General features: G+C 51.2%; 2 protein-coding genes across 5 annotated transcripts in view; one reads left to right on the top strand and one right to left on the bottom strand.

Annotated features, from left to right (window-relative positions):
- The window catches only part of TXNL4B (thioredoxin like 4B), a 33,188-nt gene extending 31,140 nt beyond the window's left edge, over positions 1–2,048 (bottom strand). For 2 of the 3 annotated variants that reach the window (XM_021705720.2, XM_044911392.1), the window contains exon 1: positions 1,791–2,048. The gene's annotated coding sequence lies outside the window, so the exon portion shown is untranslated. Of the gene's footprint in view, positions 1–1,727 lie in introns of all 3 variants that reach the window. The other variant, XM_021705721.1, reaches the window with a different exon arrangement.
- A 284-nt stretch (positions 2,049–2,332) lies between these two features.
- Positions 2,333–17,343, top strand: part of DHX38 (DEAH-box helicase 38) — an 18,563-nt gene continuing 3,552 nt past the window's right edge. Inside the window, exons 1-25 of one of the 2 annotated variants that reach the window (XM_021703218.1) lie at positions 2,333–2,439; positions 4,495–4,834; positions 5,178–5,365; positions 6,014–6,115; positions 6,709–6,856; positions 7,014–7,132; positions 7,296–7,372; positions 7,813–7,968; positions 8,508–8,669; positions 8,863–8,970; positions 9,356–9,468; positions 11,223–11,360; positions 11,735–11,921; positions 12,039–12,224; positions 12,616–12,756; positions 13,101–13,211; positions 13,301–13,417; positions 13,603–13,710; positions 14,092–14,204; positions 14,643–14,851; positions 14,945–15,099; positions 15,525–15,680; positions 15,778–15,912; positions 16,093–16,218; positions 16,740–16,835. In XM_021703218.1, the coding sequence (XP_021558893.1) occupies positions 4,512–4,834; positions 5,178–5,365; positions 6,014–6,115; positions 6,709–6,856; positions 7,014–7,132; positions 7,296–7,372; positions 7,813–7,968; positions 8,508–8,669; positions 8,863–8,970; positions 9,356–9,468; positions 11,223–11,360; positions 11,735–11,921; positions 12,039–12,224; positions 12,616–12,756; positions 13,101–13,211; positions 13,301–13,417; positions 13,603–13,710; positions 14,092–14,204; positions 14,643–14,851; positions 14,945–15,099; positions 15,525–15,680; positions 15,778–15,912; positions 16,093–16,218; positions 16,740–16,835 (3,474 nt within the window). In that variant the 5' untranslated portion in view covers positions 2,333–2,439; positions 4,495–4,511. The remainder of the gene's footprint in view (positions 2,440–4,494; positions 4,835–5,177; positions 5,366–6,013; positions 6,116–6,708; positions 6,857–7,013; positions 7,133–7,295; positions 7,373–7,812; positions 7,969–8,507; positions 8,670–8,862; positions 8,971–9,355; positions 9,469–11,222; positions 11,361–11,734; positions 11,922–12,038; positions 12,225–12,615; positions 12,757–13,100; positions 13,212–13,300; positions 13,418–13,602; positions 13,711–14,091; positions 14,205–14,642; positions 14,852–14,944; positions 15,100–15,524; positions 15,681–15,777; positions 15,913–16,092; positions 16,219–16,739; positions 16,836–17,343) is intronic. The other variant, XM_021703225.1, reaches the window with a different exon arrangement.

Below are 17,343 nucleotides of genomic sequence, written 5' to 3'. Positions count from 1 at the left end.
GAGCAGTTAGCAGAAGTGTGTGGTGGGGACTGTGGGGTGTAGAAGGCCCTTGTATAGGGAGTCAGCCTGAAGTGAAGGGATGCAGCCACTCTTCTCCCTCCCTCTGATCTGCTAATGTGCCCACTGGCTGACGCAAACTGGAACCAGACAGCAGGGGAGATGCAAAAGGCAGCCCAGTCTCCTGGTCCCAGAGCAGTCTAGAGAAGGAGGAAGAGTGGAGCTGAAGAGGCAAATGACAGATGTCCAGCACACATATTTTACCCACTCTTCTGCACCTGGCAGTGTTTTACCTAACATGCAAAGATCTTTCCATATCCCTACACACACTGTCACAGCGACATACTATTTCATGCATGGACCATACGTTTTATTTTATTTTTTTTAAAGATTTTATTTATTTCTTTGAGATAGAGCGAGACGGAGCATGAGCAGGGGGGAGGGGCAAAGTGAGAGGGAGAAGCAGACTCCCCTGCTGAGCAGGGAGCCCGATGAGGGGCTCGATACCTGGGCCGAATGCAGACACCTAACTGACTCAGCCACCCAGGCGCCCCTGTACCATACTTTTTAAAGTCTTTTACTGATGGAGTATTATCATGAGTCCTGGCTTAAAGATTCTTGGTGCATATCTTACTAAATGCACCTCACCACATGGCAAACAGATCATTTAAGGGTGTGTGTGACAACCACACACAAAAAATAAACAAGTCATAAAATATTGAAATAGAAGGGATCTAATCCAATCCCCCCATTTCACAGACTTGTTTGCTTACAGTTTTCGTTCTAGCTACAACAAGGACTAGAATCCAAGCCACCAAATTTCTAATGCAGTGTTCCTTCTGCTATAATAAGTTCCTATTTTTTTTTTTAATATTTTATTTATTTGACAGAGAGAGACATAGCAAGAGAGGAAACACAAGCAGGGGGACTGGTAGGGGGAATTCAAATAACACCAAACAGTATGTTACTGATAAAGAGGAGGAAGTGAGGGGAGGGCAAAGCTGTCCACAGGGGTGAGGGGCCTGGATAATTGTTGGAAGAGAGGAAAACTGATGCCACACCTAAGAATATGTTCATAGCAAAGAATACCAACAGAGACTTCACAAAAGAAGAGGTACAAATGGACAAAGTTTGTACCTTTGGAAAGTTAAGCTTTACTAGTAAACAAAGAAAAGCAAATTAGAAGATTACTTGACAAAGGCATTAAATTGGTAAAGCGAAACAATAATGCAAGAGTGTGAACGGACACGCATTTCATTGCCCCCGCTGGAATGCAGGGAAGCAAAAGTTTTCTAGGAAGAAAACTTTTCTAGGAAGAAAACCATCTGAGCAACAATTCCATTTCTGAGAATTAATTCGACATGTCTACAAAGATTTATGTAGAAAAGATATTATTAGTGGTGAAAAATTGGAAACAATCTAAATGGCCCAAAATAGGAGACTGGAAAAACGACAGTACAGTCCTGCAACATATTATTACACGGCCAAAATATTGTGTTACAAATGAGTATTTCAGATACTGAAAAGTTCTCATGATAAAGAAGTTATAAAACTATACAAAGTGCGATCCCACTGCTGTACAAAACCTGACTGTAACACAAATGTATACATTTGCATATAAAAACAACTGGAAATAAATACCCCCAAATACCATCAGTGGTTATCTCTGCGAGTGAACAGACAGGAGAGAGCGTTTCTTTTTCCAAAATAGTCAAGATAAATAAACATACATATATTTAACGAAGCCTGTGGTTGGGCTACTCCTGGTCCACAACCGCTACGGAAAACGATACTTTACTTCCCTTTCTTCCACTTCAGGACTGTCCGCAACCCTGACCCCTTCTCCAAACAAGGTGGGACGCCAGCGACTCCTACGCCAGCGGCAACCTACAGTAACCCAGCCGCTAGGGCTTAGCAACTCTCGGCGGACCGCTTAAGAAAACGGAAACGGAAAAGAAAATGCACAGGCGCAGTAGGTAAACTTGAGGTCGATCTCCTCAATAGTTCAACAAGCAGAAGTGGTTATTCTACTCATAGCCCACTTTGCCCGGTTTCGGCCGGAAGCCGTAGAGTCACTTCCGTCCTTATTAAACATGACCGACCTCTTCCCCTCACCCTCCCTTTCCTCTTGCCTTTCAGACTAACTGTGATTGGTCGCGATGAGACTCGGAAGTGTCTCTGAGCCGAGTCCCATAGGAGGACACTCTAGCCTTGAGAGCTTGGTCGCTTTTTGTCCCACAACCGGAGCGGGGAATCGGCGTTTTCCGGGCTGCACTCGATGGTATCTTTGGACAGATAGAGGGGATCGCGCAAGGTATTATGGGACAATAATGGCCGCGTTTAAGGTTTATGTCTGGATTTCTAAGGCGGTCTGAGTGAGGGGTGGTGGTGCCGGCGCCCCAGAATCTGGGACAGAAGGTCCCGAGAGTCGGGCTTGGTGAGGTGAGTGTCCCTTATTCCTTCCTGACCTGCCCTTCGCCAATCATGGCAGCTCCAGGCGGGGGATATCGGTCCTTCGCTCAGGTTCCTGCCCGGGTTTGCGAAGTCTCGTCCCAGTCACCCAACTTGCCTTTCTCACCTTAGGGATGCTGCGCCGCTCAGGCCTTCTCCATCCTTTCTCCTTGATCTGGTCAGATCCTGCTGCTTGGCGCGGCCTCACGGAGGTGCAAGGATGCTGTCCAGGGGTCACCCTGCACCCTTCCTCAGGCTTCTGCATTAGTCCCCTCCCAGGCAGAGGCCGAGCCCAAGTAGGGATCCCGTGTCTTCCTTTTCTCCGTCATAGTGGTATCTTTACTAGGTGATCTCATCTACTAGAAGCCGAGGATTTTTGTCTGTTTTGTTCTCTGTTCTATTCCTATTGCCCAAAACAGCAACTGGCTCACGGAAGGCAGTCAATGAAAAATTGTTGAATGAGTAAATCTAGTTTTTCTTAAAAAAAAAATTTTTTTTATCCTATGTGGCCTCTTTGTCATTTATCATTCTCCAGAATCCAGCCCCTTAACGTCTTATTTGTTCTCAGCAGCTAATTAACTCTTGTCAGATCAGATGCCTTATCCTGGGTTGTTGGTATGTTCCTTTGCTGTCTCTAGAAATGTTTGGCTTCCCATTCTCCGTTCGTCAGTTTAAATTCATTCATCCATTTATTCATCAAACGTTTATTTTGCTAGGCACTGGGCACAGCAACAGCAAGACAGACAAGGTTCTCTTTTTCCCATTATAGGAGTATATGTTCTAGTTCAGACTACTGCTGACCAGAACACATATGTGTTTACCTTCTTATTTAGATTTCCTCACATGCACACAGATGTCACCAATATGCAGCTCTCCCTTTTCTCTTCTGCCTGATGGCATTTTTCAAAATGCAACTCTTGTGTCTATGTTCATATTATGTGTCCAGTCTGTTTGGCGTTATTTCTCTATAGAGCCGTGCATGTTAATTAGAGCTGGGCAAAACATTCTGGATTCCGGTGGTACCCTGCACCTTGACAGTTCCTTTGCTTCACTGACTTGTTGAAAGGGGAATTATCCAAGCACGCAGAAATCAGTGTATGTTTATAAGTGAATGGTGTGTAATGGGAGGTAAAGAGGAATTTGTTACAAGTTGAGTGCCGGAAAATCTTACAGTCACCTTAATACTTTCAGGAACACCATTTCATAACGAAACCTAGTGTTTCTCATCAATATTTTTGGTGAACGTGGATTGTCATTAAATAGATTTCAACTGCTGTGAGGTAATTCTTTTCTACAACCACAACTGGTCCCAATAAAGCCATTAATGAATGGATCACATCCATGGTAGCCTTATACCCCAATCTGCCTACTCTACTGTACCTGTAGTTTAAAGGGAGGGAGAAGTAGAACAACTCAGGTAGAAAATGTTGAGCCCCAGTTGGTATATAGGAGCACAGCAAGTAAAATAATGTAACACCTTTATGTAACACTGTATATTTACAGAGTGCTTTCACATACACTCTAGTGTTTGATTCTCACAATAGCTCCATGGATTAGATAAAACAAAAAGTATTTCTATTTTACAGATAGAGAAATTATGCCTAACCAAATATTACTTTTTCTGCTTACAATCATACAAGTAGAAAATGTCAAAAGCTTGCATTCTAATTGAGGATTTGGACTTAAAATCTAGTGGTGTTTCCCCTACAGTCCCTTTCTAGATGCTATGATGTTCTAGCAAGTGTCCCTTAGTGAGGTCTGTTCTTGCCTGGATGATACCCTCTTGGATCCTGGTGTTTGGTGGGTGTGCGAGTGTGTGTGTGTGTGTGTGTCTATTTCTGATGTGTGTTGGGGTGGGAGTCGGAGGATCTTTTGAGATTGTCATTGACTTAATGGAAAGGTCTTGGTAAGAGGTAGCTAAACAAAGCCTCGTCTTGATAGGTAGTTAGCCCCCTGAATATACTTCTAACTACAGTTATCCTGGGTTATAGCAGAGTTGAACCTTCTCTTACCTCCAGTACAAAATGGGTTGTCTCCCTTCCACAGACATCCCAGAGTCTGTCATGGAGGACACCAGCGAGGATGCCTCCATCCATCGATTGGAAGGCACTGATCTGGACTCTCAGGTTGGCGGTCTTATTTGCAAGACCAAAAGTGCAGCCAGTGAGCAGCATGTTTTCAAGGCCCCTGCCCCCCGCCCTTCATTGCTGGGGCTGGACTTGTTAGCTTCCCTGAAACGAAGGGAGCGAGAGGAGAAGGACGATGGGGAGGACAAGAAGAAGTCCAGAATCTCTTCCTACAAGGACTGGGAGGAGAGCAAGGATGACCAGAGGGATGCTGAGGAGGAGGGCAGTGACCAAGCTGGCCGACATAGCCGAAAAGACAGGTAAAGGCTTTAGGATGGGTTGACGCAAAGGGAACGAGAATGGCGGCCAGAAAATAACATTGCGTGTTTATTTCTGTTTTCTTGTTGGATATGTAGACCTTTATGATTTTATTATGATTCTGTAGTATCTAAGGTGGATAGGAATTGGTGTTTTCTTCAGATTTGTGGGGAACAGTCAAAGGCAACTAAAGAGAGGATGGGGGTTAGAAGTGTTTTGGGGTGTTGCCATAAGTAAGCCTGTCGGGAGATAAAGTGGAAAAGGACAGGTCAGCCAGCCAGAGGTCTGGGGGCAAGGGTTTTCTCCTATAGAAGGGTCTTTTACTAGTTGCCCTCCCTGTTTCAGACATTATCGATCTGCTCGGGTAGAGACTCCATCCCATCCTGGTGGTGTGAGTGAAGAGTTTTGGGAACGCAATCGGCAGAGAGAGCGGGAGCGGCGGGAACATGGTGTCTATGCCTCGTCCAAAGAAGAAAAGGATCGGAAGAAAGAGAGATCACGGGATCGAGACTGTGACCGCAAGAGAGACAGAGGTAACCGGTCGGCGTAGTTCCTGTAGCCTGTTAAACATTTGAATTAACATGTCAGCCTCTTTCCTATTGCAGGAGTTTTTCTAATGCCCAATAATTAGGGAGCCCTGCTGGTTTTGATTGTGTCAGGATTGGGAATAGCAGGCAGCTTAAGAACTGTTACTTGCAACAAAGCTGCTTTGCTTGAGTGTGTGGTCCTCATTTTATTACAATTGGTGGTAAAGGTGGTAACAGGTAATATGTATAAGAAACCAGAATTTACAGCAGTTTTGGTGAAAGAGAAAGGACAGTGCTGGGGAGCAAAGCTAGACATAAAATCCAACGCTGGTTTTGCTCAGTATGGTTGTAAGTTTTATAGTTTATAGACTTGTAACTATTAAACAGCTATTCACTGTAGACTTATAACTATTGTTTTTTGAATTCTTGCAGGAAAATAACTGTTACTGTGAGTTTGAAACTTTCTAGCCAGTAACTATTTTTACCCCTTGAAAGAATGGGGCTATGTGAGTTCAGGAGCCCATGGATCGCATTAGAGCAGTGCAGGTTGCACCTGTGAGTGAGTGGGGAGGCCTGTCCTTTCTCTAGGGTGAAGACGGGTGGAAGTTAGCATGCGACACATAGACCCTAAGCTCTGTGTGTGGCTCTTGACAGATGAGCGGGATAGAAGCAGACACAGCAGCAGATCCGAGCGAGATGGAGGGTCAGAGCGCAGTAGAAGAAATGAACCGGAGAGCCCGAGACACCGACCTAAAGGTAGACTGAGCTGTCACTTAGGGTGACTTGTGAGGGATCGAGTGTGTAAAAGGTGGGGTGAGCGAACCCCGTCCTCAGTTGATTTGCTGTGGGTAGAGTTGGAATTGCTGATTCCACTTTGAACTTCTTGGAATACTTGGTTCTGAGTCATATGGAGAGGCCCTGGACCTGTCGAGATGGATCTGCTCCTTTAAGCTGATGAGCTGGTTGGCTGAATGGCCAGTTTGCCAAATGGCAGGAAAGAATAGGGAGCTGGGGAAGAGGATTTATTAAAAATAATAATTTATATCCAAGAGTATTGTGCAAGAGTAGTATGTTTGCTGAGAGCAATTGGCTGTTCCTTCAAAAGTTATAAACACACACACACACAAAAGAAAAATGTTATAAACCCATGAAAACTGGACCATTAAAATCCAGGTATCTTTAAAAACTGTCCAAACCATGTTAAATCTGTTACAAATAGTTAACGTGTTACAGATATAAAGTTTATACTTTATAAAGAAATTTGGGGAATTGACTTTTGGCTGATAGCTCTAGAGCCGTGTCCTGGTTAAGTTAGATGTTTCCTGTGGTTATGTTCTTTGTGGCCCCAGATGCAGCTACCCCTTCAAGGTCTACCTGGGAGGAAGAGGACAGTGGCTATGGCTCCTCAAGGCGCTCGCAGTGGGAATCGCCCTCCCCAACGCCTTCCTATCGGGATTCTGAGCGGAGCCATCGACAGTCCAGTCGTGATCGGGATAGGTGATGTTCTGGACAAAGCAGCCTGGTTTCTCTGGGTGGCTGGCACAGGGTGGACATGAGGAGGGCAAAGGGATCTGGGCTGGGAGAGCAGATGGCAGCTGGGGGACATGTCTCAGCCTAGTGACTACCCGGTGATGCTGGTTATACTGTTGCCCAGGTCTGTGAGGAGCAGGTATTCAGATGACACACCTCTGCCAACCCCATCCTACAAATACAACGAGTGGGCCGATGACAGAAGACACCTGGGGTCCACCCCCCGTCTGTCCAGGGGCCGAGGTAAGGCAGGGAGGGAGGAGGAGGCAGGAAAGCAGGATGGCTCGTCCCGCTGAGGCCGAGCAAAGCTATACTTTGGAGCGGTGCAGCTCTCTGCAGGGCTGTTGGTGGCCGCTGGGGATAAGCTGGGGTCATTGGGACTGACCTTCTACGTGTTCTCCTTCAGGAAGACGCGAAGATGGCGAAGAGGGAATTTCGTTTGACACAGAAGAGGAACGGCAGCAATGGGAGGATGACCAGAGGGTAAAAGCTTGACATCTTTGAGGGGCTGAACGAGGGGTGGTGGCCCTCTGTAGGCGAGTGGGCAATGAGTGACGCTCCAGTGGAAGTGGACTTTGATGACGGAGGATAACACGGGGCAGTCTCGGGAGCTGAGCCCTATTCAGTCCCGAAGCCCTGGAATCTTTACGGAGGCACAGCCTCGGTGGTGACACTTCCCACCGGATGCAGGGCTGGCCTAACTTTTTAGTTAAGTGCTTGTGCCACCGTGTGGTAGACATAAGAAGTGCCGTCGCCAGTCAGTCCCCGTAGTTCTCCTCTAGAAGGCTCCCCGTCCAGCAGGGCGGCCCTTCCCCGCGCCTGTCATCGCAGCAGTGACTTCGCAGACATCTCTTCTCTGGCCTTGTCCTTCTCGTAAGCTCCATCTGTCCCTTGTTCTCATTGCTCTGTCCCCTGTGCTGCAGCAAGCGGACCGGGATTGGTACATGATGGACGAGGGATACGATGAGTTCCACAATCCCCTGGCCTACTCCTCCGAGGATTACGTGAGAAGGCGGGAGCAGCACCTGCATAAACAGAAGCAGAAGCGCATTTCGGCTCAGCGGAGGCAGATCAACGAGGTGGGCTGCCCACAGTAGTCGGAGCCGACTCAGCCAGAGTCGGGGGCGCGTGGTGGCAGCACAGCTCGCCTCCCCGTTGCTGCCGTACCGGCTGTCGCCGCCGTACCGGCTGTCGCTGTACCTCCGGAGGCAGAGGAGGGGTGGGCGTGGAACCTTTCCGCAGCTTCAGATAAACCCCCAACTCCTAACTTCTTTCTTTTGCAGTCCTTCCTCGAGGGCTGCCGTGGATGGGAAGTGATAGGGTGGGTCCTGGCTCCGTGTTCTTTGTGTCTCTGAGTGGGGCTGGCGACACTCGCCCTGTGTCTGTCCGTATAGAGGTTCTGACTTAGGTATCAAGGGCTGCTGCTTGGAAAAAATACTGCAGGTGATTTGGGATCAGGGGCTCTGCTTTCTAAGGAGCTGCAGGGTACGGAGGCCCGGGACACGTCTGGGGCGTCCCCTGGCCCTTCTGTCAGGACTTGATGGGTGGACTTGCCCGGTGACCTTTCGGGATGCCTTTTGGCTGCAGTCTGAGCGTGCCTCCTGTTGTGTTGTCACAGGATAACGAGCGCTGGGAGACCAACCGCATGCTCACCAGCGGGGTGGTCCATCGGCTGGAGGTGGACGAGGACTTCGAGGAGGACAGCGCGGCCAAGGTGCACCTCATGGTGCATAACCTGGTTCCTCCCTTTCTTGACGGGCGCATTGTCTTCACCAAGCAGGTGAGGCCCATGGGGCCCGAGAGAAACCAGCTTAGATAGAACTGAAGTGAACAAAGGAAAAAGAGGGGGAAAAAAGGCCCCCCGCCTGATAGGGTAGCAGTCTGTTCCATTTACTGGGGCTGCTATGAAGTGGACCTGCCTGTTGAGTTTAACCATTGGTGGGGAACTTCTCTTTTTCCTCAACCTTCTGCAGCCAGAGCCCGTGATTCCAGTCAAGGATGCCACTTCGGACCTGGCCATTATTGCTCGAAAAGGCAGTCAAACAGTGCGGAAGCACAGGGAGCAGAAGGAACGCAAAAAGGTTGGTTTCCTGTCATTTGGGGCTGGGCAGTTTCTGTCGTGGGTTGTTTTTTTTTGGGGGGGGGTCTTTCTTTTTTCTTTTTAGAAATTGTGTTAGATCTCACAGACAGGGTTCCTTTTGGAAGTTCGAGGGAACTCACAGAGCAAGAAAGAACTGTTGGAGGAGGGCACTGTGTTCCTCCACCAGGGCCTCACTGAAGACAACCGCAGGGCCCGATGCTTGGGGAGCTTGAGGTTGAAATGGGGAAGCAGGCTCAGTGCCACTGCTGCCTTGTGGGAGTTTACCACCTGCTGGATGAAGTGTCTTGTCAAGTGGGATTGACTTTACATTGACCACAGTCGTGTTACATGATGGGGCCGACTTAACGTTTTGTAATTTTTTTCAGGCTCAACACAAACACTGGGAGCTGGCTGGAACCAAGCTAGGAGACATCATGGGTGTCAAAAAAGAGGAAGAGCCAGATAAAGCTATGACAGAAGACGGTAAAGTGGACTATAGGTAGGAGTCTTGGTCAGCACCGGGCTGTCTCCAAAGACTGGTGCCCTCCAGGATGCTTGCTGGCGAACGGATAGAATTTGTGGTTTGTGAATAGGAAAGTCATGTCGCTTTGGGTCTTCTGGTCCCTTCTGGTCCCTTCCTCCGGTCTTTCTCTCCTACCGTCTTCAGCTTTTCCTCGATATTAGTCCTCCTGCCACTACTGCTGCTGTTGTAGACACAACCCCGCCCTGCCGGCATTAAACAGCTCACACATACTCGCGCCCTGAGGTCTCACGACAGTCCCATGTGGGTAGGTGCTCTCCTTCCCATGTCCCGTGTGCAGAGCAGGAGGCCCAGGGAGGTTAAGTAGCTGGTTTGAGGTCATCCAGATAATAAATGGTGGTGTGATGATGAGACCCGGATAGCGGAGCTTTGGAGCCCAGCCGCTCTGCGTAAGTGCGTTTCAGATGTTCAGTATTAGAAGGTGGGCTTTGCCCCCTTAGGTTTCAGTTTAATGGAAGGAGGAACTACTTTTAACAGGTTTGAAAATAGAAAGGATTGTCTTTTTTTTTTTTAAAGATTTTATTTATTTATTTGAGAGAGAGAATGAGATAGAGAGCATGAGAGGGGGGAGGGTCAGAGGGAGAAGCAGGCTCCCCGCCGAGCAGGGAGCCCGATGCGGGACTCGATCCCGGGACTCCAGGATCATGACCCGAGCCGAAGGCAGTCGCTTAACCAACTGAGCCACCCAGGCGCCCGAAAGGATTGTCTTAATCAGAGAGTGACATCCCTGTTCATAGAGATATTTAAGCAGATGGCAGAGAGCGGCTTATTGGGGTTCCCACCGTGGGTAGATGGCTGGACTCAAATATCCCTCGCCAGTCTCATCCTCTGAACATTCTAAAGTCTTGTCAAACCAGCAGCCAAGTGAATAGTTCTCTGTACCCCTGTGAGAAATGACTCAAATCAGGAGTCGGTACTACCGGTCAGCCCTTGTTAGCTTGTAATTAATGTAATCACTTAGGCATTGACTGTTAGCCGACCAGGAGTGACGGTGAAACTAGAAATACCGCTGGCAGAGCGTGGGGTGGGCCTGCCAGGGGACAAGTCTCTCGTGGGGAGGACGGGTAGCAGAGGTGTGGCCTTCGGCAGCACCGAACCGCTTTCTCTTTGCCGTGCAGTCTGGGGAGACTCACGTAGTACTTTTGAGTCTAGGCCTATGTGCATGTGTCAGATATTTGTGTGCTTCCAGTAGAAGCTGTTGGTCAATACCCAGTGGGTGTGTTTGGTCTCATAATTCTTTGAAAATGAAGCTGTTCAGACTATGCCGTCCTGCCCAGAGCAGAGGGTAGAGGTCTGAGCCTGGTCAGGACTCTGCAGCCTCGCCTCCTCCTTTTAGCCCTTCACGTTTCGTGCAGAAATCAACACCCCCCAGTACTCTGTACAAGATCACGACCCAGTGATTTCAGCTCCTCTTTAGGGCCGAGATTTGGCCCGTTTGCTAATCTGAACTCCTGTGAGTCATACTGAGCCCTGTTTGACCTGAGGGTGCTGGGTATTTGTGGATGATGGCTTCTCAGACAGCAGTGCCAGTTCCTGGGGCCAGAGGACACGAGGAGCGTCTCAGATTACCTGGCTGCACTGGGGTCTCAGAGACTTCTTGCATCTTGTTGAGGTGGTTCTCGTTCTTGGGTGTTGGAAGAAGGGCAGGAACCCCGTCAGGAAGAACAATATGGGAAATTGTGGAGGGTGCTTAGGCTGCTGTGTGTTCTCAGGACAGAGCAGAAGTTTGCAGATCACATGAAGAAAAAGAGCGAAGCCAGCAGCGAATTTGCCAAAAAGAAGTCTATTCTGGAGCAGCGGCAGTACCTGCCCATCTTTGCTGTGCAGCAAGAACTGCTGACTATCATTAGGTAATTCCTTCCCGGGGCCTGGGAGGACCACGAGGGAACCGGGCTCCCCTTTGTCCCTTGTGTTGACTCAGTCACTCTTTTGTTTTGGGGCGCTGCATCTGATGGGGAAGACAAAGAATTTTTTCTTATGTGACATAAGCAGGCAAAACAGCATTGCTTTGTTAGAGTTCACTTCTTTAAACCCCACTGTCTTCGAGACTTTCTAGAAGATGTCTCGGTTCTGGGCCGTTTTCCCAGGGAAGCACCTTTCTAAGCAGGCGTGCTCCTTGCCTAGCTAGATGTGGGCATAGGAGGTGGCCCTGTCCTGTTGGAGCCTCACAGGAGGCTGACCTTCCACCTAGCCCACCTTGCCCTTCGTGTTCTCTCCCTTGTAGAGATAACAGCATTGTGATCGTGGTTGGAGAGACAGGGAGTGGTAAGACCACTCAGCTGACACAGTACTTGCATGAAGACGGTTACACGGACTATGGGATGATCGGGTGCACGCAGCCTCGGCGTGTGGCTGCCATGTCTGTGGCCAAGAGAGTCAGTGAAGAAATGGGGGGAAACCTGGGTGAGGAGGTGAGTGGGCGTGCGGGCTGAGCCGTGCGGCTTCCATCCATCTGAGCTGATCTGCTAAGGCCTGGACCCAGCACGGGGTGTGCCAGGGCTTCTGAGCCCTTTCTCTCTGACCTTCAGGTGGGTTATGCCATCCGCTTTGAAGACTGCACGTCAGAAAACACCTTGATCAAATACATGACGGACGGGATCCTGCTTCGGGAGTCGCTCCGGGAGGCGGACCTGGATCACTACAGTGCCATCATCATGGACGAGGCCCATGAGCGCTCTCTCAACACTGATGTGCTCTTTGGGCTGCTCCGGGAGGTGAGTGAAGGCTGTGGGGTACAGTCCGTCTGCACCCCTGGGGCTTTGAGCAGCGCGCCGTTTGTAGTTAGTGACCCAGGTGCTCCAGGCGGCTGGGCTCTCGCCTGAGAGGCTGAGGGAGACCTCTGACAGGCCAGAGTGTCCCCTGAGGCCTCCAGGTTGCCAGGGTCAGACCTGGTGTTGTAGTTCACTCTGTTCCTGCTCAGCTGAGTGAATCATGGTTCTCTTGGCTGTGGCTCCCTGGCTCCAGGCTTCAGCATTCTTAAGAGTCTAATGTGCCGCTCCGTCAGCTTCAGCCTGTTTCATTTGGGAGTAATGTTGGTGAGACTTGGGTACGGGTGCCAAGGGTTCCAAATCTCTAGGGAAGCCTCAGACTGACCTCTTCTCTTAGGTGGTGGCTCGGCGTTCAGACCTGAAGCTCATTGTCACGTCAGCCACTATGGATGCAGAGAAATTTGCTGCCTTTTTTGGGAATGTTCCCATCTTCCACATCCCTGGTCGTACCTTCCCTGTTGACATTCTCTTCAGCAAGGTACCGAGGCCTCCTTTTTTGAACTCATCCTCACCTCTGATGAGAACCCATCTGGAGGGCAAGGGTTAGGGCACTGATTTGGGAAAGTTTTGTGGGTACCATGGGGCAGATGGTGCATCCTGCAGTTCTAGGGCTCAGAGATAAAGGGCTGTACCCTGGGGGAGGTTTACTTTTATTAGAGCAGAAGTGCAGGGCCCAAGGAGGGCAGGCAGGCCCATCTGTAGCCCTGAACGTCCACCCCCTGTAGCCCCACACCAGCGACTGGCCACTGGTTCCCAGAGCGGTGCCGGCCTGCATTTCCCTTGATAACTTTCCTCTGACCGTGACCCTGGCTGGTGTTGCAGACCCCGCAGGAGGACTACGTGGAGGCCGCAGTGAAGCAGTCCTTACAGGTGCACCTGTCAGGGGCCCCTGGGGACATCCTTATCTTCATGCCTGGCCAAGAGGACATTGAGGTGTGTGACTTGGTCATGACTGTGATGAACGGGTAGTGTCCTGCCTGTGAGGGGCTCTGGTGTCTCATGGCTCCTCTCTCTGCCCTCAGGTGACCTCAGACCAGATTGTGGAACATCTGGAGGAACTGGAGAATGCACCTGCCTTGGCCGTGCTGCCCATCTACTCCCAGCTGCCGTCCGACCTCCAGGCTAAAATCTTCCAGAAGGTGTGTGACACCAAGAAAGTCTGTCCTGGGTCCCCACCTTTGGGTCTCCCTGGATTTTCCCCAGGGAGGACAAGAGAGAGAGGGTGTTACTTTTCTGGCAGGGGTGGGGGTGCTTTTTTCCCTGTGGAGTCTTTCCTACCTGCGGGCCTACAGCCTGCCCCCCTGTACGTCCTGCCCGGCTCTAGGCTCCAGACGGCGTTCGGAAGTGTATCGTTGCCACCAACATTGCTGAGACGTCGCTGACTGTCGACGGCATCATGTTTGTTATTGACTCTGGTTATTGCAAATTAAAGGTAAAGGAAGACATGGGCGCTGGGGCCGTGGGCCGTCACCCACAGTAACTCAGTCGGTGGGAGGGCAGGCCCTGGGTCCTCGGCCGGTGGTGCTATTTCAGAGGCTAACATTTGAGTGCTGATTTCACCATGCACTTGACTGATTTAATCCTTGTGATAACGCCACAAAGTAGATGATTTAATAACTCAGTAGAGATCACAGAGCTGATGTTTGTGGGGGACGTTTCTTAAGGTTCCCGGCTTCAAAAGGACGGCTGCCTACGTTGCTAGAACACTATGCTCTGATGTGTAGCAGCCTGGGCTTGTCTGTCTTTGTCTCAGGGCTGCCTCCCTGTTGCGCCTTGCTCTCTCCTTCATCAGCTCTTTTCTGTCCCCTCCAAGGTCTTCAACCCCAGGATTGGCATGGATGCTCTGCAGATCTACCCCATCAGCCAGGCCAATGCCAACCAGAGGTCGGGGCGCGCTGGCAGGACGGGCCCAGGTCAGTGTTTCAGGTAGGAGCCCTGTGCTAGCCGGCCTTCTGGGGCGGTGCCGGGATGGCAGAGTGTGGAGCTGGGGTGGCGGGCACTGGACTGTGAGCCCACACAGGGATGCCGGCCCCAGGATCCCTGAGGCTGGGCGCTGGTGGCGGGACTGCCACGTGTTGGTCTTCTCATCAGCAGCAGCCTTTGCAGGCAGCTGTGAGGTCTGAGCGGCTTCGGGTTTCTGGCAGCGCCATGTGTCAGGCAGCCCCGTGTGTCAGGGAGCCCCGTGTGGCAGGCAGCGCCGTGTGGCAGGCAGCCCCGTGTGGCAGGCGCCCGCACCGGAGCACAGCACACTTTGCTTCGAGGCACCGGGAGAGTTGGGACAGTGTGGCTCCTCCACCATGGGGATGCCTGCGCAGGCGCCAGGCCTGTGGGAGACTCAGCAGGGCCCGGTGCTCTCCCCGGCAGGCTCTACACCCAGAGCGCCTACAAGAATGAGCTCCTGACCACCACGGTGCCTGAGATCCAGAGGACCAACCTGGCCAATGTGGTGCTGCTGCTCAAGTCCCTCGGCGTGCAGGACCTGCTGCAATTCCACTTCATGGACCCGCCGCCCGAGGACAACATGCTCAACTCCATGTATCAGCTCTGGATCCTAGGGGCCCTGGACAACACCGGTGCGCGGGCCCCAGCGGCTGGGAGAGACATGGGGTTCGCTCTCTCTTGACCTCACTGCGTCCCCTCAATGTCCGGATTTGCTCCTCTCCCAGGTGGTCTAACCTCGACGGGGCGGCTGATGGTGGAGTTCCCGCTGGACCCGGCGCTGTCCAAGATGCTGATTGTGTCCTGTGACATGGGCTGCAGCTCGGAGATCCTGCTCATCGTGTCCATGCTCTCCGTGCCGGCCATCTTCTACAGGCCCAAGGTGGGGACGTGGCGGCCACGCTTCTCTTGCCCCAGCGGCCGCAACTTGGGTGACAGGGCTTGAGGAAGGACTAGAGGGGACCGGTTTCTTTCTGTATCATTAACATGGGGTGGAGGGACAGGAGTCCAAAGAGTAATCTTGCTGTTTTCTGGTAAGCAGGTTGGGGTGAGGGAGAGCCTGGGCTAGATCAGGGGTTCTCAGAGAGTGATTTGGAAATTGACAAGAGCATTTGTTACCTTCTAGGACAGTTGTTTCAGAGCCCCCACATTTTAGAGTAAATATTTTGTCATAAGCTATGTTATTTTCCCTGTGTTGTCCAGGTAACATATCAATGTGTTTGAAGTTGTGTGTGCAGCCAGGTGCAGGGTCTTCTCAGTGGGCCTGGACTCCCTGTGCTCAGAGTAAAGGTCCTTTTTCCTTCCTAGGGCCGAGAGGAGGAGAGTGATCAGATCCGGGAGAAGTTTGCTGTCCCCGAGAGTGATCATTTGACCTACCTGAATGTCTACCTGCAGTGGAAGAATAATAATTACTCCACCATCTGGTGTAATGATCATTTTATCCATGCCAAGGCCATGCGGAAGGTAAGGGCAGTAGCTCAGATGAGCAGGCTGTTGGGGTGAGGGGTGATAGGGAGGAAGAGGCGGGTGCCATCCTTCTCTGCCCCGTGTCTTGCTCTAGGTCCGGGAAGTGCGGGCTCAGCTCAAGGACATCATGGTACAGCAGCGGATGAGCCTGGCCTCGTGTGGCACTGACTGGGACATCGTCCGGAAGTGTATCTGTGCCGCCTATTTCCACCAGGCAGCCAAGCTCAAGGTGAGCCCGGAGGAGCCTGGTTGCAGCCACTTCCTGGTCTGATAATTGTTTCAGGGCAAAGTTCTTTCTCATTGTCTAGTCCTGCAGGTCTGGGCTTTCCCCACCAAGGCAAGGGATGGAGTGGCTGCCCACGTGAGCCGCAATTTCTTGATGTGGCTACTGGTTTTGTCTCTTCCCTAGGGAATCGGGGAGTATGTGAATATCCGGACAGGGATGCCCTGCCACCTGCACCCCACCAGCTCCCTCTTTGGAATGGGCTACACCCCAGACTACATAGTGTATCACGAGCTGGTCATGACCACCAAGGTGAGTCTTTTCCGACAGAGCTGGCATGACATAGGCCTACCTCGCTGGGCCAGGCCTTTGTAACCCTTCATTGCTTTCCGGTATGAGCTTTGAGCTTGGGAGACTCGAGGCCATATGTGTTGCTTTGAGGGGAGTTGAGACTGGTTTTCAGTTGGGTTTGGGGGAAGCTTACGTAGAGTTAACCTTTAGTAGACAGTGGCCTCAGCTGCGCTAGCGGGATTGTTCCCTGCTTCCAGCCTGGGATAAGCAACCCCTCTTGGTGTCATTAGAAGGGCCTTCTGAGGGGCTAGGCCTTTTTTCTTGGATACTAGGGGGCATGTTTTCAAGCATGGAGGAGGAATTTAAATGGGAGAAAGGATTAAAATTGCAGTGTCTAGGGCTTATGTCTGCCTTTTTCAGCCTCAGAGGGCTGGGTGTCAGGCCCTTCCCACATGGGTCCTAATTATGGAACTCCTGTGGGAAGGACAGCCCAAAGCACTGGTTCTTCTGTGACCACCACTTTGTGATCCTTCTGCCTGCAGGAGTACATGCAGTGTGTGACCGCTGTGGATGGAGAGTGGCTGGCGGAGCTGGGCCCCATGTTCTACAGTGTGAAACAGGCAGGAAAGTCTCGGCAGGTAAGCATCCTGCACTTGCCATGGAGGTTCTGCTTGCCTGTGTGGACCCATTTTCCCCTCAGCCTGATATTGAAGACATGTCATCATCTGACTGCTACCCTCTTACTTCTCTCTCAAACACAAAAGCTGTGATCGAGCCAGGTTGGTCTGTTAGATTTCCCCCGTCTGGGACGCCTGGGTGGCTCAGTCGTTAAGCGTCTGCCTTTGGCTCAGGTCATGATCCCAGGGTCCTGGGATCGAGCCCTGCATTGGGCTCCCTGCTCGGCGGGAAGCCTGCTTCTCCCTCTCCCACTCCCCCTGCTTGTGTTCCCTCTCTTGCTATGTCTCTCTCTGTCAAATAAATAAAATCTTTAAAAAAAAAAGGGGGGGGGGCGCCCTGGGTGGCTCAGTCGTTAAGCGTCTTCCTTCGGCTCAGGTCATGATCCCGGGGTCCTGGGATCGAGCCCCGCGTCGGGCTCTCCGCTCCGCGGGAAGCCTGCTTCTCCCTCTCCCATTCCCCCTGCTTGTG

This window comes from Neomonachus schauinslandi, chromosome 16, assembly GCF_002201575.2.
Source record: "Neomonachus schauinslandi chromosome 16, ASM220157v2, whole genome shotgun sequence".
Lineage (NCBI taxonomy): Eukaryota > Metazoa > Chordata > Mammalia > Carnivora > Phocidae > Neomonachus > Neomonachus schauinslandi.
Note: the sequence above shows the minus strand (reverse complement) of the source record. Positions and strands in the feature narration are given on the sequence as shown.